The sequence below is a fragment of the Aethalodelphis obliquidens genome, unplaced genomic scaffold (genome assembly GCF_003676395.1).
Source record: "Aethalodelphis obliquidens isolate GAN/ISIS:26980383/991018 unplaced genomic scaffold, ASM367639v1 scaffold69, whole genome shotgun sequence".
In the NCBI taxonomy this organism is placed as follows: domain Eukaryota; kingdom Metazoa; phylum Chordata; class Mammalia; order Artiodactyla; family Delphinidae; genus Aethalodelphis; species Aethalodelphis obliquidens.
In genome coordinates this window covers 8,501,554-8,524,500 of record NW_020838013.1, presented here as the reverse complement: position 1 = coordinate 8,524,500, position 22,947 = coordinate 8,501,554, and the positions used below count along the sequence as shown (strand labels likewise).

Genomic DNA, 22,947 nt, shown 5'->3' with positions numbered 1-22,947 from the left:
CACCCAAGGATGCTGAAGCAAATGGAAGGCGGCAGGTAGCGAGCAGCAGTGTCCTGCTCACAGGTACCCCTGGGTGGGACGACTGGGGCTCACAGTCTTTTGAGCTTGGCGGAAACTCCAGTTGAGGCATAGACTCGGAGGTGTCAGAAGCTGGTGGTGGTGGTGGTGGTGGGGACCCAGATAGAAGTGCTGCCTGATTATACACTAAGCCTCACTGGGAACTTAAACTTTCCTGAGCCTTCAGGTAGAGCAGGAAGCAGATCAGAGACTCACTAAGAGGCAAAGACACATGCTGTTCCCAGAAGACCACCAGTCCACACCCTCCCTGTGCCCCTGCACCCCAGCTTACCAGCCTGTGTTGGGGGTTAATTCTCCCCTCTCCCTTTGTCTTTCAAGCCCTCACCTGAACTTCCTTCCTTAGCTGGAGGTATACATCATCTGGTGGGAGGACAGGGCTTTCAGTGGGGAAGAGAGTCAGACTTGGGGGGACTCAAATCTCGTGGGGGTGTCCTAAACAAAATGCAGATGCCCCAGAGCCATACCATCCTCTGGGAGGAGGGCAGGTGGGCCTCCTCACTGGTCTCTTGGGTGGGGAAGGATGCAGGGATACTAACGGTCCTGAATCAGGTCCAGGGCACGGAGAGGGGACTCAGTGTGAAGCAGCCCACAATTGGGGGGATGCAGCAGTCACATGCTCACGCTGGCTCTGCTTTGGGTTCTGTGGCTTTGGAGTCTTCACAGCCTGTGCCACACACCTATGCCCGCCCCCCCCCCAGACTCCAGTGTCCGCTGCCGGGTGCCCAGATGTCACAAGGAGCTACTTGCAGGTCCCTACAGAGAAACGTATCTGGGACTTCCCAAGCCTCAGGTGGGGCTAGAGAGGGTGAAGGGCTGACCCCACGTCAGATGATGGGGTTCCATGGAAGGCCCACCAAAAGGGGTGTCTTCAAATTGAGAAGGTGGGCAGCTAAGGGGTTGAAAGGGCAGCAGCCTTTCAAACCCACAGATCAAACTCTTGGAAATGTGGAACCTCCCACCCCTAAAACAGTGTATGGAATCTGAGCTCTGCCCTAGTGAGAATCCCCGTTTCTGGCACAGCCCCAAAGGGGATCTCACCAAGGCAGGGCTGTTTTATTCCATCAGAACCTTGAAGCCCAGAGTGTTTAAGCAAAGGAAGGCGAGCAGAGAAAGGGTTTCAGGGTGGGGAGCACCCATGGGGGACTAGCTAGGCCATGGTGCCACTGAGTCAGGACTAGAAGTGTTGTGGGTGTGAGGGCTGTGACCCTCGACATTCCATGTACTGTCCATGGTGGGAACACATGGCCTATAGGGGATACAGGGTAGTGGGAGAGAAGGGACAAATTCGGGGTGCACCTCACAGCATAAACGTCACGGCCCCACTGCCTCTTAGGCCTGAGAGAGGGTTATCCCATCCTGGGCTTCTGGTCAGATCCTAGTTATGCCTGAGAGACTTAAAGGACCCTTAGAAATTCCCTAGTTTCCTCCACTTGGCTGCTTAAGTGGCCTCATGCTGACACCTGGTGGCCAATTCTAGAATTACAGCGCCCGGCTCAAAAGTTCTTCGGAGCGGCAATCTTGGGGCACCCTGGGGAGAGGGCTGGGGGCAAAGTGACAACATTCTTCCTGCAAGGGGGAGGCCCCCTGCAGTGTCGGGGTACTGGTGGGCTCTGCACCTTTGCGCTTGGATCTGAGGCTCTCCTCTGCCCCCGCCCTGGCATTACAGAACTGACGGTTGAAGGAGGCCCAGGGGACTTCCTCTCTGGCGGTTCCGATCCCAGGGGTGTGGCGAGGTGATGCCTAGAGTACAGGTTAAACCCGGGACGCCTTCCCAAAACATCCGCTGTGTTCTGAGAATTAGAGAAAACTGTATTATGTTTATATCAATAAAACCAGATTCATTACTGAGAGGCTCTGGAGCAGAACGTTTGGGACCCCCATCCTGAGGCAGGGTCCCCGAGACCAGATTCAGGGGCTGAATCTCGCGCCCGCGACCCACAATCCCCGCAGGGCTTTCCAAATCTGACCCGAGCCTGGCACCTTGTGGCCACATCGAGAAATGCACCCGCAGCCTCAGAAAACACCTGGCTGTCCTAGAAATCAATATTGCCACGAGGATAACAGAAGAGCCACTTTACCAAACCTGAGAGCCGAGAGAAGAGGGGGGAGGAAACGGAACCCCCATGCTGAACTCACCAGACGTCCCGAGAGCCCCACACCACTGGGACCTGTCTGACCCAGCCACCTCTGTGCGGGCAGCTGGAGAGGCCAGGGTGAGGCCACCCCAGGGCAGCAAGGCCACAGTGGGAGGGCCGGGGGCTCATGCTGTACCACTCACACTGCGGTGTATCCAGAAGGGGAGAGGAACGGGCACGAGGAGACCTGGATGCTGACCCGGCTCAAATCCCTGCTCTGCGGAAGGACCTGGGCGAGCCCGGGCACCCCTGGGAGGCCACGTGCCTCTGACCTCACAGGCTTGACATGCTGGTGCCTGAAAGCCCTTAGGTCAGCATCCAGCACAGACCACATACTAATACGTGTTTGTTATTGTTCATCATTATACTCTTTCAATGCAAAAGTATGTTTGCCCCTGACTCCCCTGACCGACGGCACTAGAACCTTCTTTCCTGGGTGTTGGTAGCTGAGTCATGGCCCCGGCTGGTCCTGGGTAAAAGCGGCCACCTGAGAGGACTCTGGAGTTTGGGGGGAGGGGGACTGGCCAGGCAGGGAGTCTTGCCCTGTCGCCGGGCACAAGGGAGCCCCGGATCCCCTGGGCCATGCACATCCCTTCCCTCATCCTGCTTTCAGCCTCATTCAAGACGTGTGAGCCCTCCACGACCCCAGCCCCGGGCCTCCTCCCTTGGGGAGCTGTTCTTCCTGGCAAGCCCCACCCAGCACCCCGACATGCCCACAGGCCACCCCTGCTATTGAGGAGCTGCTCCTTTCCCGTGGAAGACGCATCAGCGGCCTTTTGCCTCTGCTGCCCGCAGGGGCAGCAGCCTGTGGAGCACGAAGGCCCAGAGAGGGGAAGTAACGTGCTGGAGATGCAGAGCTAGAGGCCGCAAGAAGTGCCCTGCGCCCGTGGTCCTCCCTCGGCCTTCCTCACCTACACGCCTGGCCCACAGAGGACAGCGCGGTGCATGCCGGGCGCGTGGGGGCAGCCTGAGACCACGGCCTGTCCTACTGGGGAAGGAGCTGAGAATACAATTCAGAGGACCTGCGGACACCATGGCAACGGGCCTGGGGGGTCCCCACTCACACACATCGCCCCACTGGACCCACACCACCAAGGCGGGAAGAGTCTCCTCGGGTTCCCTTTTGATGGATGAGGAAACCGAGGCTCAGAGATGCTATGTTACTTTCCCAAGGCCACACAGCCATGGGCAGCAGAGCAAGGACTTAATCCCCAGGTGCCTGGCTCACCAGCTCTCACCCTTCAGCCCTGAACTGGCCCGAGTGGACCCTCCTGCTGACCCCAACATGCTGAGGGCGTTCGGGAGGTGAGGCGTCCACAGGACTTGACCCATTGTGTCCTCCAGACCTCAACCTGCACCTTCTTTTTGGCCAGGGCCTGGAGGACGACATCTCCGTGTGAACGCGGCTCCCAGTGTGGCTCCAGGGAGGGTGGCACGGGCTGTATGTGCCCCACGGCAATCCCTGGGCTCGGTTTGCACCTTCGGCCGTGACAGCCAGATGCGGACACGATCTTAAGGTCTAGGCACCTGCATGCGGACACAGGACCCTTCCTCCAGGAAGCCTCCCAGCCTGCCTGGTCTGACCTCCTCTGATCTGTGCAGCTGGAGTTGGGGGCCCCCTCAGCCCTCCCCTCTCCTGTTTTCCTCTAGCTCTTCCTCCCACCCGGAGTCTGGCCTCTTTGCCCTCCCCGTTCCCACAGCTGGACCCGGGTCCAGGAAGCAACCCCAGCAGGTGACCAAGAGCAGACCCATCGTGTAGGCCTCAAGGGAGGAAGCCCATCTTCCATCCTCTCCCTCTCCCTGACCCTTGGAGGGTTTCTTGGACAGGCTGAGTTTGTTGGACCTCAGGTGGGTGCCAGGGAAGGCCAGGGAGACCATGGAAGGCTATGGAGGACCAGAGAAAGCCAACAAAGGTCACAGAGGGCCAGAGAGGGCCAGTGAGAGCCAGGAAGGGTTAGGAAGGGACAGAGCCTCGGGTTCAGAGCCGGGGCCCCCATGTTCACCTCCTCCCAGCCCTGTTCCTGCTGCCCGCTGAGCTACCACGCAGGCCTGACCCGCAGCCCAGAACCTGAGGCCCAGAGAGGGAAGGGGGTTTCCAAGGTCCCCCAGCAAGTGGGCCATGGGTGTGGGAGGGGCAGGCAGGGTGCCCCCAGGGAGGCCAGGCTGGAGCAGGGCCAAGTTCTGAAGTGAGGATGGACTTTGAAGAAGAAAATCGTGTGCTTTGAGACGCAGTGTGAACGGCCTCAGGCTGCAGGGCTGCCGGGCGCCGGCTCTGTTTTCCAAAAACACAGATGGACTGGGCAGGGGGTCAGTGAGGCTGGCGGAATGCGCTCCTGGCCCCCTCCGCCCCCCATCCCCGCCCCACGAGGTTCTGATGGGCCAGCAGCGTGGTCCACATGGGGCTGCAGAAGGTGGGGCACCCGGAGCTCACAGGCTCTGGACCCCCAGGCTGTGGAGGCCCACCTTCATCCCTGGCAAAGCACAGAGCCAGGCTTGGCTGGGAACGACCCTGTGACCTTGACCCTAGGTCTACGTCTCTGAGCATCTCTGGGTGAAGGGAGCCTGGGAGGCAGCACCCACTTGCACCCCCCTCCTGAGGCTCCGGGGGTGCCCCCAAGATCCCATATCTCAGCCCAGTGCTTTGGAGGGCGGGGATTGTGGAGTGGCGGACCCAGGCCCAGCTTCTGGGGGTAGCCTCAGGGACCCATCTCTGGGCTCCTGGGYGGGGATTGTGGAGTGGCGGACCCAGGCCCAGCTTCTGGGGGTAGCCTCAGGGACCCATCTCTGGGCTCCTGGACACTCTCCCAGGGGTCTCCGGGTCAGACCCCCGACAGCGGCAGGTGGCAGGAAGTGGGAGGTTTGAGCCGAGGTGGGGTGGGGCTGGCGGGCTGCCTGGGGACGGGGTGGAGCTGAGGACCCGGGGGTTGGGGGCCGGTGCTTGGCTGGGGCGTGGTGGGGAGCCACCTCCGCTGGTCTCCACTTTCGAAGGACTCTGCCTCGCTGTTCCTGCACCAGGGCCAGAAACAACAGTGCGGGAGGGAGGGGCGTGGCCGGTGCCCCCCCACCCTGCTTGCCTGTTTGTCATCTCCACGGCTCCCAGACCCATGACCACCCCCTACCCCCAACATTCTTTCTGGAACTGACCTCTCTCTCCTCCCAGCACCGGGAGGGGGAGATGGGGATGGACATGGGAAAGAGCTAACCCTGACCCAGCTGGACCCCCGCCAGAGGCCTCCTGGGCCCAGGGTTCCTGGCCCCAAAGCCCCCGCCTCACGTGAGCCTTCTGGCCCGAGTGGCCAAGGTGGCTACAAGCAGAGCGAGGGGCCGCCTGGCCTGACGGTGACAGCCACCCCGCAGCCCCCAGCCTCAATTGCCCCAGGTCCTGGAGACCCTCAGCCAGGGCTCCAGCTCGCACGGGTGCCTGGCTTGCTCAGCCAGGATGGGGGCCCTGGAGGAGGTCGGCCCCAAGGACTTCCGGCCCCAGGTCTCTGATTCTAGAGGGTCAAACTCTCACTGGAGACGTTTCCAGAATGTTGGGGGCCCGGAACATTTGTCCAGCTGCTCCCCCAGGAAGCCTGGGCCCGTGAGGGGGGGTGTGTGGGCTTGAATGGGGGGCTGAGACCTCGGCACCCTCTCCCCTTCCTTAGCCTCATGGCCTCCAGAGCCCGGGGCGGCCAGCCCGTTGGGCATCCCCCGGAGCCCCTGTGCCTGCTGGCAGGGGGGAACGCGGGCGGCGTGGGCAGCAGACCCCTGCGGAGAGGACCACTGTCCAGGACAGTAAGCCCAGCACAAAGTGGAGTGTGGCGAAAGCGGGGCTTTGGCGCCCTCTGCTGGTTCTGTCTGTGAATGACCGCTCTGACCGCCTTGCCCGGCGTGGACGGGTGCCCACCTGGTAAAACCGCCCACGCAGGGGACCCCACCCTGCCTGGGTCCCGGGCAGGCTCCCCAAGGTGGGGGCTCACAGCCTAACTGGACACAGACACCGGCCGGGCTCTGCCGGGGCTCTGCCTGGGGGGCCTTTTCCAGGAGATCAGGCCACTGGTTCCTGGTCTTGTTCCCTCTTCCCAGCCTGGCCCCCACCGAGCACCAGGCCCGCAAGGGCAGAGAGCCCACCCCAGCATCCTTGCGTCCACCTCCCATAGCCCTCAGGATCTGCTCAGGCCCGGAGAACAGCGAGGACAGTAAATATTTACTGCCAACAGGAGAAGGCAAATACAGCCCCAATGGCCAGGTGGAGCTGCCAGTTCATCCGTGCCAGGAGCAGATGCAATCCGGGGAGCCAGCCTGGAGGCAGCCACACAGGCAGAGTGTCCTTAGTGGGTGGGCACCAGAGGGCCTGACCCCAGCCTCTGTCTCCCCATTAGGAACACAGGGGCAAACAGCACACACCCGCCCCCCACGGCACGCGTGACAGTGCAACACGGAAGACGCAACAGTGAGGGAGTGGAACGTGTTGGGGGGGGCTGCTCTCGGCACTTGGACCCCACTGCCCACGTGAGGGTTACACACGGGCCTGCACACAGCTGACAGCCACCGCCAGCCGCATGGGCCAGTGGAGCCCAGGTCCCAAGGGCAGGCCAGGTCTGCCCTCCAGTTCCCAGAAGGGGGCGGAGACTGGGCCTGGGTTGGGTGGCAGAGCCCAGGTCTGCGGGCCTGGCTTCCGTGGGGCGATGTGGGGGGGGGGGTCCAGAAGCGGGGGCACCTGAGGTTCAGTGCCCAGGGCGGTGCCGAGCAGGAGACTGGGTCCGATCCCGCCCTCGCCCCCAGGGTTCTGGCGGCCCTGGGCAGCCGCTTCTCCCTCCCTCCGTGACCCCGTCCCTGCTGGGTGTATGGAGGGCCCCCACCCCAACTGTTCGAAAACACATCCGCTGGTACCCAGGGGCTGGTGGGAGCGGCTGGGACGGGGCGGGTCCTGGGCCTCAGAGCGGCAGCAGGTCTCAGGAGGGGAAAGGAAGACAGGCCCCAGCCCAGGCAGGGCGCGAGGGCCACGTCACACCCTGTCCCGCCACGTTCCCCACCTAGTGGGCTCCTCTTCCGAGCCCCCACCACCACCCAGCGCCAGCCGCGCTGAGAGTCCTGCTGGCCGGGAGGGCCCCGCCTGCCCCGGGACCCCAACGGCCTCCACCCTCTCCACAGAGTCTGTTGGCACCTGAGGGGGAGGGGGAGCGTCCGAGTCGTCCCCAGGGTCTCACTGGCTGGCAGGGCCTTGAGGGCAGCCTGACTCCAACCGGCCCACTTCCCAGCCCCAGCTGCATGCAGCCTGGCCTCGGGCACCCACATACCTCAGCTCCTGCGGGGTGCCCCTGCCTCCACCCGTGCTAATGGGCCGCCTGGGTGATCCCATGGGCAGCCTGCCGCTCACCCTGGCCACCCCCCCTCCCCCTCCTCTTCCGGGTCCAGTGTCCGGCCATCCACCTGCCTGCCCAGCCCTGGCCTCCACTCCAGGGGCGGGGCCTGCTGGGGCCTGCAGCGTCTCCCCTGGGGTGGGGGGACCGGGGTGAGAGCCTCGGGGTCACAGGGAGGGCCGCCCAGCCGGCTGGGTACCAGGCCGGCCTCTGAGTGGTCTGCGGCAACCAGGGCCCAGGCAGCAGCCCCAGCCTGGCCACCCCGAGCCCTGGCCCGGGCGGAGCCTTCAGGAAGCCTGCAGATTGATTTGGTCTCTGAGCAGCCGGCAGGCTGGCCAGGCCTTGGTACGGCCAGGTCACCCTCTGACCTCCCGGGCTGTGACCAGCCCAGGCACCCCTGGGCTCTTTGGCGTGACCGGCAGCGGCCTGGGCGGGTGCCCCACGGAGCCACCCCGTGCAGCAGTGGGGCACTGAGGAGTGGGGTGTCTGGGCCCCCGAAGAAGGAGCTCACCACCTTGGGGGGTACTGCCATGGCGCCTGGTGCCTGTCTGCCCGCACACCTGTGGGCAGCCAGTGTGTGACGCAGAGAGAACAGAGAGGGGTCTGGGGCAGCGCCCCCCCCACCCCCGTCACCAGGGCCTGAGCAGGTGGGCCGGCCTTCCTCGCCCCCACCCCCAGCAGTGCCTCAGCCCCCCAGGCCACACAGACGACAGCAGCAGGGCTCATTCAGGGGGTTTATTGACCGTCAGGGGTGCGGGGAGCGCGGTGCTGGCCGCCTGCCTGGAGGGAGCGGCCGCCTGCCTGGAGGGGGCGCCCGCCGGGCCCTAGTTGCAGTAGTTCTCCAGCTGGTAGAGGGAGCAAATGCTGGTGCAGCACTGCTCCACGATGCCGCGCTTCTGCGGGGGCCCCTCCAGGGCCGGGGGCTGCAGGCCGCCGGCACCGGGGCCTCCACCCAGCTCCACGGCCCCCACTGCGGGGAGAGACGGTCAGGCAGACGGCGCTCCCCTGCCCACCCTGCCCGGCCCTGGAGGGGGACCCTGAACAGGTGCCCTGGCGCCCATCACAGGCCTGCCCCGCCCCCTCCCCTCCCCACAGCCCGCCCAGGACGGGGCCCTCTCCCAGGGTGACGGGGCGTCTCCCACAAGCACCACCATGGCCGACACATCACCCCGAGACCATGGGCACCCAGGACTTGACTCACTTCAGAAGATTCCTCCCTGGAGCTGCCCTCGGTGGGGAGGGGAGAGAGTGGGGCCAGGGTGCTGGGCGAGGCCGGGGCGAGAAGGGAGGGGGGGAGGGGCAAGCCCACCCTCAGGCGTCCTCCTGGCTCACCCCCAGGGAGCTGGTCACCTTTAGGATGTGACCAGGAGGACATCATTTTCCTTTTTAAAAAAGTCCCTCCTGACCTCCCACTGGGTGCCAGCTGGAAGCACCGGGGCGGCGGGGCGGCGGGGCTCACCCTGCGGGCCCTCCACCTCCCGGCGGGCCTTGGGCGTGTAGAAGAAGCCACGCTCCCCGCACACCAGGTACAGCGCCTCCACCAGGTGGGAGCCGCACAGGTGCTGGTTGACGAAGGCCCGGGCAGGGGCGGGCGCCCAGAGGGCCAGCAGGGCCAGCAGGGGCCCAAGGCGCAGCCACAGGACCATGGTGGGGGCACGAGGACCTGGGGGACAGGCGGGGGTGAGGCCAGCGAGGGGGCGCCCGGGACCCCCAGCCGGTGATCACCCCCAAACGCTCCAAGAGAGGAGTCCACGCCCTCCTGCCGCTCAGCGGAGCTCGGGCCTGGGGCCCCGAGGCACCGGACCCGGGCGGACGCAGAGCCCGCAGGACAGACCTGCTTGCTGACGCCTCGAGTGAGCTCGTCCCGAGGGCTGGGGGCTGCTGGGCCCCGCCAGCTTTATAGCCCCGACCCCTCCACCTGGCCCATTAGGGCCTCAAGCGGGTGGCAGATGGCCGGGGGCTGAGGCTGCAATTTCTGGATCATTTCCCCGCTGCTGGGTCTGCAGGAACCTCTCCTTGGTCGTCAGCACCTCTTGGGGCCACAGGGTCATTAGAGTCTTAACGAGGGACCTAATGCCGAGCTGTCCCCGCTCACAGCTGGGGGCAAACGCCTCCACAGGAGCCGCACCCCACCCGGCCTCGCTTGGGCCCCATCTTCCATGTTGGTCCGGGGAGTGTGGCCAAGAGAGAGGACCCCTGCCCGCTGTCCCTGGGGCTGCCCTCGGGGCCCCAGAGGTGGTCTAAGGCCATGGGTGGGCAGTGAGGGAGCGTCTCCTTGGCTCACGGCCCCAGCCTCACCCACCCCAGCGCTGAGGCCCGCTGACACCCCCAGCTCCCTGGGGCACTGCCGAGGGGGCTGAACTCAGGGACCTGCAGCCGTGAGGCCCCTGAGGCCGGCCCCTGTTCCTCACCTTCAATGTAGGGGCCACAGGACGCGTGGGTGGGGCCCCGCCACACCCCGCCGAGGCGGCCTCTCAGGCCCCATCCCTCTTCCTAGAGCCCATCCCCCCGTGCTGACCCCTTTCAGACCAGCCCCTCGGCCCCATTGCATCCTTTGGCTGCCATTTGCGCCGAGCCCCTGTGGTGCCTCCAATCCCCTGGACAGGCCCCTGGAGGAAGGCCCGGACCCTAGCAGCCCCCCACACCGAGGAAGGGGCTGGACCCTGCCTTCCCAGGGCGTCATGATGTCCAGAGGCCCCCCTGCCGCCAGGGGAGATCTGGGGGCCTCTTAGAGGTGTGCAAGGTGGAAGGCTGAATGACGGAAGTCCGCGGTGGCAGGGCGGACCCCAGGGCCCAGGAGGGCAGGAGGGAAATGAGGCTGGCCGTTAGCCCTTCCCCAGGGTCTCAGTGGGGCTCACAACCATCAGAAGTGGTTCCATTTGATGCCTCACAGGCTAAAGGGACACAGGTGCAGGAGGGCTAGTCACAGACAAGGTGCTTGAGGTGCAACTGATGGAAGGACAGACCACCAGGGAGGGCTGGGACAGAAGGCTTTGCCCAGGAGGGTCTTGACGGATGAGTAGGAGTTTACCAGGATTAACATCCTAAGAGCTTAGAGCCAGGGTCCTGGTGGTGGGAGGGGCAGGTAGGGGGAACCAGAGGAAAAGAGCAGGGCCTGGAAGATGGGCTGGTGTCTACCTCCTGCAGGAAGTAAGGAGCCAGCCACCTCCCAGGAAGCCCCAGGCTGCTTGCTCCGAGGGCCAGGGCCAGGGTGGGAAAGGGGACACCCTGGGCTGGGCCAAACCTGGAGGATTCTGGGGGCTCTAGCTGGAGGGCCAGGTCCAGACCTGTCGAGTAAACCAAGCCCAGAATCCAGCCCCCCGCCCCCCTTGCAGGGGAGACTGAGGCCCAGAGAGGTTACCTAGGGCCCAGCTCAGCTGAACGCTCCACCAGCACACATTGCGGGGTGGGGGGGTTGCGTTCCCAGGTCCTGCTTTAGGTGGGGTGGGGTACGGGGATCAAAGGCAGCTGTGCCTTGGACCCCCCTCCCCGTTCCTCTGCTTGCTCTCACAGGCTGGCCCCTGGACCCCCGTCCTCCTCCTAGCGGGGACATCGGGCTTGCGGGTAGGGCCCAGCCTGCAGCCCTGCCTAGGAGACCACGGCTGTGAGCCCTGCCCCCGCAAACCCAGGCCAGGCCCCCACCTCCATGCTGCCCCCCCACAGAGATGGGACAGCTCAGCCAGGACCCCCTCAGCCCTCGAGCTGCTGGTGGCTCAGCACAGACGGGCTCCCCTGGGCGAGCAGGTGACCCAGGGCTGCCTGGAGGAGGGGGCAGGCAGCGGATCAGTCTCTGAGCAGGGATGGAGCAGAATGTGAGGGGTGCAGGGCTGCGGGCTGAGCCCGGTGCACAGACACAGACACAGACACAGCCGGGTAGGCACCCAGAGGGATTCTTTCTTTTATTGAGAATGGGAGCAGGTGGCACACGGCACACGGGCAGCACACGGCACAAAGTCACCTGCAGCAGAGCTGGCAAGCGGTGGGCGGGGCAACAGGGTGCCCTCCAGCAGGGGGATCTCTGGCGGGCTCTCGGGGTGCCCTATGAGCCAGCCCTTCACGTGGGTGGGGGCCGGGGCGGCGGGGTGAAGGCCAGGAGACCTGGGGCCGGCCTAGGGGGGCCTGCGGGGTGGCGTCCCGCGTCTAGCTGATGGCGCTCAGGGCGTGGGTGAGGGTGTGCAGCTCGTCCCGGACACCATCCAGGGCCCGTCGGATGGCGTGGGGGCTGTCCAGCACATCGATGGCCAGCGTGTATGGGTCGAACTTCACGGAGAAGGGGCGCTGGATGCGGGAGGCATAGCTCCTGGTAGGGGAGCCGGCAGGGACCCTCAGTCACCCAGTGGGGATGAGCCCGAGGGTGGGGGCCCGGGTCTCCGTCACAGCAGCCTCACAGCTCCCGGGACTTTTCAGAGCCGCCTGCGCCCCCAGAGCTCATTCTGTCCAACCAGCCAGACAAGATGGGGGACGGAGGCCTCCTCCAAGGGCTGGGGGCTGTTTACGGCAGGGAGGGACGGGCCTTTTCCAAGCGAGCCTCTGCGAGGCACTCCAGCCCTCCCTGCTCCTTCCCAAGGCTCAGCCAGGCCTCCTCCCGCAGGAAGGTTTCCAGACCGTGCGCCCCGCAGGGTCCATTGCATCCCTGTCCCTAAGGTTGTGTGTGGTATCCAGCCCCCACCCCACCCCCACTGCAGGCACATAGATCCTGGGCCTCAATCTCCCCGGTGACAACAGGAGCCTGGCTGGAAAGAGGCCCCTTCCGAGGGCGAACTGGTGGGCCCCGTCGGGCTCTGCCCTCCCCCCCGGGGAATGCTGGTCACTGCACCTCCAGCCCTGCAAACTCCCTGCTACCCCCAGGCTCCCCACCCGGCCCTCAGTCACCCCGGCCCTCGTCCTCTGTCCCCAGCACGGCCCCAGCTGCTCAGAGGGCATGGAACTCGGAAGGACCCCGCACATCCGTCTTACAAAGTCAAGCTTCACCTCCTCAGAGCCTGGCCTTGGCCCGGCCTTGACGTAGCCACCAGCCCCGCAGGTCTCCCCACCCCAGACTTTTTGGGGGTCCTGCTGCGGGAGGGGTGCTGTAACCTAGGTGTGCACAGTTTTCTCCACTGTGCAGTGGGTTCGGACGCCCAGCCTGCTGGCTGGCGCTCCCAGTTCAGGGAGACAGTGGGGGTCTCAGCCTACCTGAGTTTGTCCTTGGCGTCGCTGAAGCTCTCAGACACGAAGTAGACAGGTTGATAAGTCTGGTCCTGGTAGGGCTGCACGGCCGCTGCGTCGGGGTCGAAGGCCCGGATCTCGGGCTCCTCAGACAGGGAATGCTGGCGGGAGGCCGGGAGGGGGGGGGGGGGGTGGATCTCAGGGCCCCGAGGGAATTGGAGCCCCTTGGCCCAACTCCACAGTGGGCTCTGGGTGTGGATTCATACCCTCCCCTCTCCACTGGGGGTCCTCCCGAGGCCTGGGGACAGTGTGAGTGGGACGGGCAGGGACAAGTTTTCTTGGCCCCCCTAAAAGGGCAGCCCCAGCCTCCTGGGAGGCCCGAATTCAGAAGGCACGGCCAAGGTCGCCCTCCCCGTGGGGACCCGGGCTCCAGCCCCTTCCTGGGGCGTGCGGGGAGCGTCTCACCAGGAGCTCCCCATAGGAGGACAGCAGCCCCGCTCCGTAGGCCTTCACCTCGCCGTTCTGTTTGCACAGCCCAAACTCCACGGTGAACCAGTACAGCTGGTGGGGGCAGTTGGCAGGGTCAGCTGAGAGATCACAGCACAGCATTCCCCACTGACCATGGCCCCAGGCACCCACCACCCAGGCAGAGGTGAGCCAGGCTCCGGGCGGCCACGCCGTGAGAAGCGGAGACCGGAGCCTGGACAGGAGGGCCCAGCCTGGACCCAGCGTCCTGCAGGGGAAAGAACCCACCGTGGACAGCTTCTCAATTTCTTCGTCCGATGCCCCCAGGGATGCGAGGCCGATGTCCTGTGGGGGAGGGAGAGCTGAGGGGGGAGAGGCTCAGCTCACCATGGCTTGGGCGCCTGTGTGAGGGGAGGGTGCTGGGGCTGTCTGCAGCCCCTCCAGGGGCCTCCTGGGCACTGCCGGGGTACAGAGACCCTCCCAGGGTGCAGGGATCCTCCTGGGACGCAGGCACGCTCCCGGGATCCATCAGGGGCCCAGGACCGCTCCCTGCCGTTCCTCGGAGAGCCAGCAGGTGGCAGCACAAGCCGCGGCACTCCGCCCCCAGCTTGTCCTCTGCGCACCGTGATCCCCTGACCCTCCGGAAGGGATTCTTCCCCGTCTCTGTTCTAAGGTGGTCTTCCCAGAACGGCCCGCCCACCCCTCTCTTCCAAGACGATGCAGTCTCTCTGAAGTCTCATGACCCAGGTGTGGGCGGCATCCATCCTGGGGGTGGGGAGGGGCAGGCAGCGCCCATCGCTGCAGGTGCCACCCCCCAGCCCCTCGGCTGACGCCCAGCTCCTGAGGCCTCGAGGACACACCTGGGAGAACTGGGCGAAGGTCCGGTCGGCCAGCATGGGCACGTGCCCCAGCAGCTCGTGGCAGCAGTCCCTGTGTTGGGGGCGGACAGCGGGTGGGGCTGGGGGCCGGGGCCGCAGCCTGCCCCCCTCCCCCAGCAGCACGCGCCGGCCCCGTCCTCCGCAGGCCCCCCGCGGCGGGCTGGGCTGGGCTGGGCACTCACGGCTCGGGGGAGTGCATGGGTGAGGAGGCATGGCGGATGTACTGGGTGCACTGGAACACGCGGAAGGCCAGGCTGGCCAGGAAGTCCCGGGCGGACAGCAGGCCGGCCACGGGCCGCAGCTGGAAGCCGGTCCGCTCTGCAAGGGCGGCGGGGGGGGCGGTCAGCGCGGTGGGGCCGCCGGCTGCCACCCCAGGCCCTCCCGCCGGGGCCTCCACAGCGGCGCACCCTTCAGGAAGCGGGAGACGTCCTCCAGCTGGGGGATGCTGTCCTCCCGGTACCCGCAGAAGTGCTCCAGCAGCTCGAAAGCCTCCAGGTGTTCCCGGCACGCGTGGGTGGCGTAGAGGCCCCGCAGCGTGGTGTAGACCTCCTTCCTGTGGGCGGGGGAGGGGGGCTCAGGCTGGCCGGGTGCCCCCCACTCCCAACCTGGCCCCCCGCCGCCTGCCCCAGACCCCTCCCGGCATCCGGCAGCCCCTCCCGTGGGCGCTCTGCTCTGCCCCCTGCAGACCCCAGGCAGCCTCACACTGCAGGCCTCTCCCTGGCCCCAAAGACGCTGGCCACTGGGAGTGGATGTCTCCCACCTGCAGCTTTGGGGGGTTTCAGGGGACCGTGGGGGGCCTCGGGAAGTCCCTCCTCCACCCGGAGTTAGTCTGTCCTCTGGAGGCCACCACTCTCCAGGCAGGGGTTCTGGGGGTCTTCCCGGGCCCTCCTCATTCCCCACCCCGCCCCTCCCCAGCTGCCATCATGGGGTCTCACCAGGTGGCAGTCTCCTCGGCCGTGTACTCCACGTGGGGAATAGGGTCGCCTCTGGGGAGGGGGTCAGCAGTTAGTCCAGGCCCCCTCGGGGAGGGCGTGTGGGGGGTGGACAGGAAGGGCCTGGGCTGAGCAACGCCGGCTGTGTGGCCACAGCAAGTTGCTTAACTGCTCTGTGCCTCCGTTTCTTCAGCTGTGACTTGGGGACCCCGAATCGGTGACCACGGTGACAGTGAAGGTGATGGCATTGGTGACAAAGGCATCCCTCCCTTCCCCCCACCCAGGTCTAGTGTGAGGCCGCAGGACGGGGTCTGGGTCTCAGAGAATGAGGTCCCGAGGGGGGTCCTTACTGCTTGTACTGGAAGGCGATCTCAGCAATCAGTTTCCTGCGCTGGCGGTACACCTGGTCGGAGAAGCCCTGACGGCAGAGTGGACGCCATCAGCCACCGCGGCCCGCCAGCCCTCCCCACGCCCCCAGCCCAGACGTGACCTGTGATACCGGCGGGCGCCTGGCGGCCGCACCCAGCCAAACCTCAGGGTTCCACCAGGAGCCGGAGGCAAACAGACACCCCGTCCCAAGCCGGGGTGCACGCCCACCGCCCCAGCCATGAGTACGGGAGTAGGTCGGGGCCCCGGCTCACCGGATGGTCCAAGTCCAGGTCAGGGTCAAACTTGGTGACCAGGTGGTGACACTTGTCCAGCTCAGAAACTTTCCTTGGGAACCAGAGGACTGCACGCAGGAAGGAGGGTAGAAGGACCAGATTGGGTGTTGGGCTGTGGTGGGAGGGCCCCCCTGGAAACAGCCTCCCACTTGCGACTGGGGGGCTGGAGGTGACACAGGCCCGGACACAGACGAGGGGGATTGGGGAGGGCCAGAGCCAGCAGAGAGGGCGCCCCAGGCCATGCACGCAGTCACTGGGGTTCCCCTGTGGGACCCCTTGCACCCCGATGTCTCGGGGTCACGTGGTCGCCCTCAAGGGTATAGGGGCAGCCTCACCCTTGTTCTCCCCAGCGCCCCGCACATCTTCAGCCACGCGGCGAAGGGAGCTGAGCAGGGTGGGCAGGGCGGCGCTGGGTACCTCACAGCGCACGAAGTACTCCAGGTGCGGGCCCCCTGCCTGCGGCTTCTGGGCGGGCCGGGTCTCCAGGTGGTGGATTTGGGCTTCAAATGTCTTAGGAGCCAAAGCAGGGAGAAAGAGGGAGGGAGAGATGGAGAGGAGACAGAGACAGAGACAGACAGAGGGGGAGGCGAGGGCGCTGGGAAGCAGGCACCGGGTCGGCCCGCCCTGCCCTGCCCTGGACGCCGGCAGCCAGACTCAGGCCCGCTGCTGGCCGCCTGGACAGCTTTCAGCTGGGAAAACGGCTCTTGTCTAGCTGGTCTAACAGGGGTTGTCACAGGGTCCCCCAGACCCAGCGTTTCGGGTGGGGCCTCCTCCCAGGCAGCCTGATTTCCATCCCTGGTGGCCTCGTCCGAGACCTCTAGACGCCCGGGGCTGGGGGTGGGCCCTGATCCCACTGCGGGCAGGTCGGGAGGCTCAGGCCCCCACCAAGCAACACTGAGCGCGGGGGGGAGGGGTGGGTGCGCTCCCCTGCCAGCTCCCATCACCCAGCAACGAGGGAGCCTCAGTCTTCAAGGCCCTGGGGCCATCGCGGGAGCTTGGGAGGAGTCGGCTGTAATGTCATTTGGGTGCGTGTGCTGGGGTCCAGCAGCTAACGCCATCAGCTGTCACATGAGCCCAGCCGCGCCAGGGCCAGGCGGGCATGGGAGGCCCTGCGTCCCCGGCTGCCCTGGGGGACCCACACCCCCCCTGCCCCCAGGGTGGGGTGCTGGGCACGGGGGAGGGCGGGGGGCTGGGCTCAGAGAGCTCCTGAGAACAGAAGGGTGTGGCGAGGGGCTGTGAGCCCCCTCCGCACGTGGCCCCCTATGCTCCCTCACCTCAAACACCTTCACAGCCCGGGACAGCGCAGGGGGCTTGGTGGCCCGCAGGGTGAAGAGGAGATTCAGCGCGGCCTTCCCGGCCCGTCCCCCCAGGGCCTCGCCCGGCTCCGCGGCTGCAGCGGCGGCGGCGGCGGCGGCCTCCGCCTTCTGTCGCTCGTTGCGGGCATCCTGGATGAGGCTCTGCCGCCTCCCGACGAAGCGTGGGGACTGTGGGGACAGATGCGCCAGCTCCCCCTGCCCTCAGCCGGACCCACAGAACCTGGGACCCAGCTCCAGCGTCGCGCCTGCCGGGGGCCGCAGTGGGGGAGGGAGACAGGGAGGGCGCTGGGAGCCACAGCTGAGGGTGGTCTGTGCCCTCAGGCCACATCTAACCGGGTTAGGTGACGAGGGCTGCTTGGGGGCTGCCCTGCTGCCCCCCGGGCTGCGCAGGGCCAGGGGACATGGTGTCTGGCCCCATGGAGTGACCTCTCCTCATGGCCCCATGCCCAGCCCTGCCTCACAGCCCAGGGGCCCTGGCCACACCTTGTCCACAGCCGGTCCCGAGACCATGAGCCCCTGGGGTCAGTGTGTCTGCCCACCCCCCCCCCACCCCCCGGCCTGAGTAGAGAAGAAGCCCCCTGTCTGGGGCTCATCATTTGCAGCTGAACTTCCAGGAAGCTTCTGGTCTCTTGGGTCTTGGAACATGGCAGGGGGCCGCGGGGGAGCCCTCCCCAGATCTCCCACTCTACGGTGGGCGGGGTGTGGACAGAGCCAGGGGCCTGGGGTGAGCGCTGTCTACCCCACGGCCAGTGCCCTGAGATGTTGTCTGCAAATTAAATTTCTAGAACCCAGCCCGTGTTTCCATTAAAGCTCTATAAACAAGAGCCGTTTTAAACCTTCAGGGAGCTGATTATTCCAGGCCATCCCTGAGGACGAACTGGAGACCCCTCTTCCAGGCCAAGAAGCCCCCAGTTTTCCAGTCTCAGAGAGGGGGTGGCCCAGCGGGTCTTCCCAGCACAGCCTCCCTTGAACTCGGGGGCTCCCAAGTGGGGGGCCAGGCCTTGGGGGCCATCCCTGGTGGTCAGGGAGGCCCAGAGTTGCTGGACAAGGGAACAGGGGAGGTGGGTTTCAAGACAGGAGATCCCACGTGGGACATGGAATGCGTGGCAGGTGGATGGGTGAATGATGGATGGACAGCTGGACGGATGGATGAATGGGTGGTGGATGGACAGGCAGATGGTGGGTGGTGAACGGACAGGTAGATGAGGGATGAACAGGTGGATGGTGGATGGACAGGTGGATGGGCGTGGGATGGATGGGAATCACCCTGGAGCTCAGACCTCCCTTCAGCTCAGCAGAACTGGGGCCTGCACCCCTGTTTGCCCAGTGCCCCCCACCACCTTGAGCTGCTGCAGGGCCCAGGACACTGTTGCACACACACTGGGTCCAGCAGGACCCACCCATAGAGATTCAAACGCCCAGGCGCAGGGGTTGCCCACGGAGTCCGGGCAGGGGAGGTGTTTGCGGCCAGGACTGGACGCCAGGCCTGGGTCCAGGGCGCCCATATGGACCCTGAGCCTGGAGCCTCCCTCCAGCCTTCAGGGGACACCCCTGGGCTTCTGGTTCGTTCCGGCCCGTGGGCACCAGCCTGCCTCTTACCATGATGGCCTCGGCCTGCTTGGCGTCCAGCTCGGAGACGGCCCTGCGGAAGCCCTTGGCCTGCGGCGAGGCAGCGTTGGGGGTGGGCATGATGCCGGCGAGGTCCGGGCTCCGTCTCCACAGCCCTCTGCCGGGCGGCCTCTTATAGGCTGAGCTGACGTCAAAGCCCCTCTGGGTCCTCCACCTCCCACCTCCTCTGCGTCCCCCTCCTGCTGCCGCCTGAGGGAGGTGGGGTGGGCGAGGAGCACGGAGACGCAGGAGAAAGGGCTCTGTCCCATTAAATCTAATTGCATCCACCGTCACAGGCACCCAGGCGGGCGGCTGGCCCTTCCTCTGAATCATCCGGGCTCCGGCAGGCGTGCTCCGCAGGGCTGGGTGCAGCCAGGCCCCTCGGCCCACACCTGAGCCGGGTGATGGGCGGGTACACGGGGGGGTGGAGTTCTGGACACCCCACCGTGCTCGTGACACAAAACCCTGACTTTTGGTGGCCATCGGTCCAGAAAGCCGGGCTCAGACCTCAGATGTCAGGAGGCAATTCGCTTTTCCAGAAGATTCTTCACTTCACCAAATTTCCCAGCAGGGTCCCGAGGCACGTTCCTGTTAGATGTCCTCAGCGGGAATGTTATCTGCCCCCCCCCCCCACAGGCACATCCAGCATGGCTCAGAGTGTTCCAGAAGGGCACATCCTCCAGGGTGCAGGAGAATGAGGGACGCGGGGGTCAGGGAAGTCTCTAACAATTGTCCCACTCACTCCTGCATGGCCGTTTCTCCCCCTCTCCTGGCCCGCCCCTACCCCCCAGCGTCCCCCAAGGCCCTCTCACCACTTACCGCTGGGGTGTCACTGCCTCGGGGATGTGCCCATCCCTGAGCACTGAGGCCCAGTCCCTGTGGCCCAACCCTTCTTCACCTGGTCCCTGGCACCATGCGGGTCCCAGGACAACCCCAGCCCAGAGTTTCTCCTGAGTTCCATGCCCGCTGTTCCTCTGGCGGTGCCCCCACCCCGGCGACCAGGGCCCCGGAGGGAACCCCCGCCTTGGCACCAGGCAGACGTGAGTCCTGCCCTGTCTACCCCGCCCCCTGGCCCATCCCCACGTTCAGGCACATCTTTGGGAAAGGTATGAGGCCCCCGGCAGCTCCAGCTGGTCACCATGTTGTCTCAATCCACCTCCCCGGCAGCCCTCATGCCCCAAAGAAGCACCCGCTCTTCATCACAGCGGCCATCCGCACCCCTCTCCTCCCGGACCTTCCCCAGATGTGGTCTGACCATGCCGTTCCCTTGCTCCACAATCCTCTATGGCTCCCCATTGCTCTCTGGAAGCAGCCTGAGTGACCCCCTCCCCTCACCCACCCCTATTGATCTCACCCCCAACCATCCCCATTTCCTGCTAAAGGAGGGTTTGGACTTCATGACACCCTGTTTGAAATACTGCCCCTCACCCTTTTCTTCTCCTGGCGAACTCCTATGCATCCCACAAAACCAGCTCAGCTACCATTCACTCTGCAATGCCTACTCCTTCTTGCCCCTGATATTAACCTCCCCCTCCTCTGCTCTCTGAAAGCAAGAACGCTGCTGGCTTGGCCCACGGCTGCATCCCCGTGCCTGGCCTGTCTCATCTCCTAGACTCTGGGCTCCTGGAGAACATGTCTCAGTGGCCCCTGCCCCCAGGGCCCAGCCTAGAGGAGGTTCCACAGGGCTGTGAGCCCTAAATGGCGCTAAAAGGAGCTGCCCAAGACCCCAGTGGGGAAGGCGGGGCTGGCTCTGCCCTTGTGGGCTGATGTGGAGGGCAGTGGGCTTCCACTGCCCTAGGCCGCATCTGCCCTGCCTGAGTGCCCAATGGTCCCCAGGGGTGGCCAGCCTCCATGCCCAGCATCAGGTCTGCTGCAGCCCTGGACGGGTTCCCTGCTCCCCCTGGAAGCCCCCTGGGGCTCTCACGTGTCTCCTTCTGGGAGGGCTGCTGGAGACCCCGTGGTGACATGGGTCCAGCCCTTCAGTGGCTGGCCCATGTGCTCAGAGGGGGCCCCGTGCAGGGGGGTGACATATCCGCTAAATACTGCACAGGAGGAGCGCGGGCCTCCACTGCCGGCTGTGGATTTAACCTTTCGGCAAATATCTCCACCGATAACAAATATTGTTTCTAATCCCTCGGCTTCCCTGAGCCGGTGCCTGCGTGGGAGCCGTGTGGAGCCAGCCTTGTGAGTCTGCCCTGGGGCCAGGCAACCCCCAAGTGAGACCCCCGGCAAGAGCTGAAGGCGGGAAGCTGGTGAACACGCTTCAGTGAGCAGCACGGTCCCCTCCTGACCACGCAACCATCTGCCCATCCATCCTGGGAAGACTTTCCCACACCCCTGCCCCTCCAGGGCTGGCTGGACTGGGCCCAGGTCTGGGGCCCCCAGAGCACAGAAGTGCTCCCTTTTCCTTTAGCCGCGCTCCCCACCCCGCACTGTGTGTTACACCCTCTTCCACCCCAGTTGGTGAGGGGACCCAGGGCGCCCCAAGCCCGCTAACATCCTCTCCCCTGGTTCTGCACCCTGGTCTCCTTCCCGCCGAGGGTCCCCTCTGCCCTGGGCCTCCCAGGTTATTGCAGTGTCTGCCTTCAGACAGGCTTCATAGACCCATTCCACAGATGGGAAGACTGAGGTGAGTGTTCCTCTGGGTCACGCAGCGAGTCTTGAGCCCAGGTTTCCCATCTCCTGAGACATGGCTCTTTCAGGGACCCAGTGGTGTCCATCCCAGGGGCTGAGGGGGCTCAGGGCCCCAGGCCCCAAGGGGAGAAATCTAACAAACGCACGCCAGGCAGGCAGACACCCCCGAGGAGGGCAGGGCTGGAAGGGGACCCACGGGGGAAGGTCAGGCATGAGAGAGCCCTGTGGCCTGGACACAGTCCACAGGGGAGGAAGGGGCCGAGCACCGAGGGCTGGGTTTGGGGGTGGATTGGGAGGAGGGGCCGGGCACGGAGGTGAGAGGACAAGGGATGTGGCGTGAGGCCAGGGTTCCGGCAGCCCCTGCCGTCCTTCCACCTACTCTGGGCCTCAGCCCTCACTGCCCGCACCCCTCCCCTGGGCAGTCCCCTCTGCCACAGTCACGCTGAGTAATTACAGCCGCCTTGCCAGGCAATTAGGAGGTGCTGAGCTGGAGTGTTTTCTCTCTCAACAAGCGAGGCCCCCAGAGGATGTAATAGCCCGTAATGACAGTGTGCCCGCGCCTGGCATCAAGCCGGCGCCTGGCACGGGGCAGGGGCAGGGTAAGCAGCTTGCGGCCCCCGGCCTCACGACCATAGGGCCGTTCCGAGGCCTCAGGCTGCTCCCCCAGGCGCCGCCTCTCCCACCGTAGGACCCCCAGCCCCTGCTCTCCTCCCCAAACCCCCTCAAGAGGGCTGCTGGGCAGGGTGCTGCTGCATCCCGGGGCTCTGCAGGGCCCCACCGTCCAAAACCATGAGCAAACAGTCAGGGAAACGCTCCTGGCAATCTGGGGGTCAGAGGTCACGTCCGAGGGTGGTCTCTGTGCGCGGGCATCGTGTGTGTCCTGGGAAGGGCACACAGCTGCGTGACACACACAGACACGACACACACCTCCGAGGACTTGGGGCACTCAGAGTGTCCCGCTGCCTGGGCCGTCTCCGGGCCCCTGTGGTCCCAGGGGCGGCCAGGGACCGCGAGGTCTGCATCCCACCCCTTCTGCCGGGGGCAGGTACACGGGCCCCACAGAGCACACGCCCCGGGGATCAGGGACAGAGGTCCTGCCTGAGCCGCCCACCTCCAGCCTTGCCCAGCCTGGGCCCCAGTCCTCTTGCTGCCAGACCCCGTGCTTGGGGACAGGCAGGGAAAAAGCTGGCCAGCTCCCTTCAGACTCGGAGAAGCAGATCTATGCTATCCTGACACACAGGCCTCTCCGAGCTGAAATGTCAGAGCAATTAGCCTGAACGAGGACGTGGAGGGAGCAGAGGCGAGAAGGCGGGTGGAGGAGGTCGACGAGACGGGCCAGGAGCCGGCCGCCCCACTGGTCGATCCGATGCGCTCAGGATAATTGGGCATTTGGAAGTCAGGGGAGCGCCGGCTGAGCGGGCCACATGCCCCCTGCCCCCTCAGAGAGTGCCCACCCCACTCCCACCCCCACCAGGGTCCTCCTGGCTCCCTTCCCCTGCCAGGCCCTCAGGCCCGGTGGCTGCCCCTTCCTCCTCCAGGCAGACCTCCCTCTTGCCCCTTTTCTGAGCTCCTTTCCCGTCAGCACTGTCACCTCGTGGGTGGGACCTGCCCTTGGCAGGAGGCTGGGCCCTTGGCTCCGTGCTGGAGACACGTTTGGGGGGCAGGCGGGGGGTCCTGGAGACACCCTTGGGGGGCAGGCGGGGGGTCCTGGAGACACCTTTGGGGGGCAGGCGGGGGGTCCTGGAG

General features: G+C 65.6%; 2 protein-coding genes across 2 annotated transcripts; both read right to left on the bottom strand.

The window, feature by feature from the left end:
- Nucleotides 1-8,381: 8,381 nt before the first annotated feature.
- Nucleotides 8,382-9,432, bottom strand: INS (insulin). The gene is made up of 3 exons (XM_027090437.1): nucleotides 9,393-9,432; nucleotides 9,018-9,221; nucleotides 8,382-8,528 (listed from the first exon to the last, which is right to left on the bottom strand). The coding sequence occupies exons 2-3, from the start codon at nucleotides 9,202-9,204 to the stop codon at nucleotides 8,383-8,385; spliced, it is 333 nt and encodes a 110-aa protein (XP_026946238.1). The 5' UTR covers nucleotides 9,205-9,221; nucleotides 9,393-9,432; the 3' UTR covers nucleotide 8,382.
- Nucleotides 9,433-11,627: 2,195 nt separating this feature from the next.
- TH (tyrosine hydroxylase) lies at nucleotides 11,628-18,660 on the bottom strand. Its single transcript, XM_027090323.1, has 13 exons — nucleotides 18,559-18,660; nucleotides 16,918-17,127; nucleotides 15,979-16,153; nucleotides 15,623-15,711; nucleotides 15,332-15,399; nucleotides 14,985-15,035; nucleotides 14,457-14,602; nucleotides 14,232-14,367; nucleotides 14,032-14,101; nucleotides 13,460-13,516; nucleotides 13,172-13,267; nucleotides 12,734-12,867; nucleotides 11,628-11,858 (listed from the first exon to the last, which is right to left on the bottom strand). The coding sequence occupies exons 1-13, from the start codon at nucleotides 18,646-18,648 to the stop codon at nucleotides 11,699-11,701; spliced, it is 1,482 nt and encodes a 493-aa protein (XP_026946124.1). The 5' UTR covers nucleotides 18,649-18,660; the 3' UTR covers nucleotides 11,628-11,698.
- Nucleotides 18,661-22,947: the final 4,287 nt, after the last annotated feature.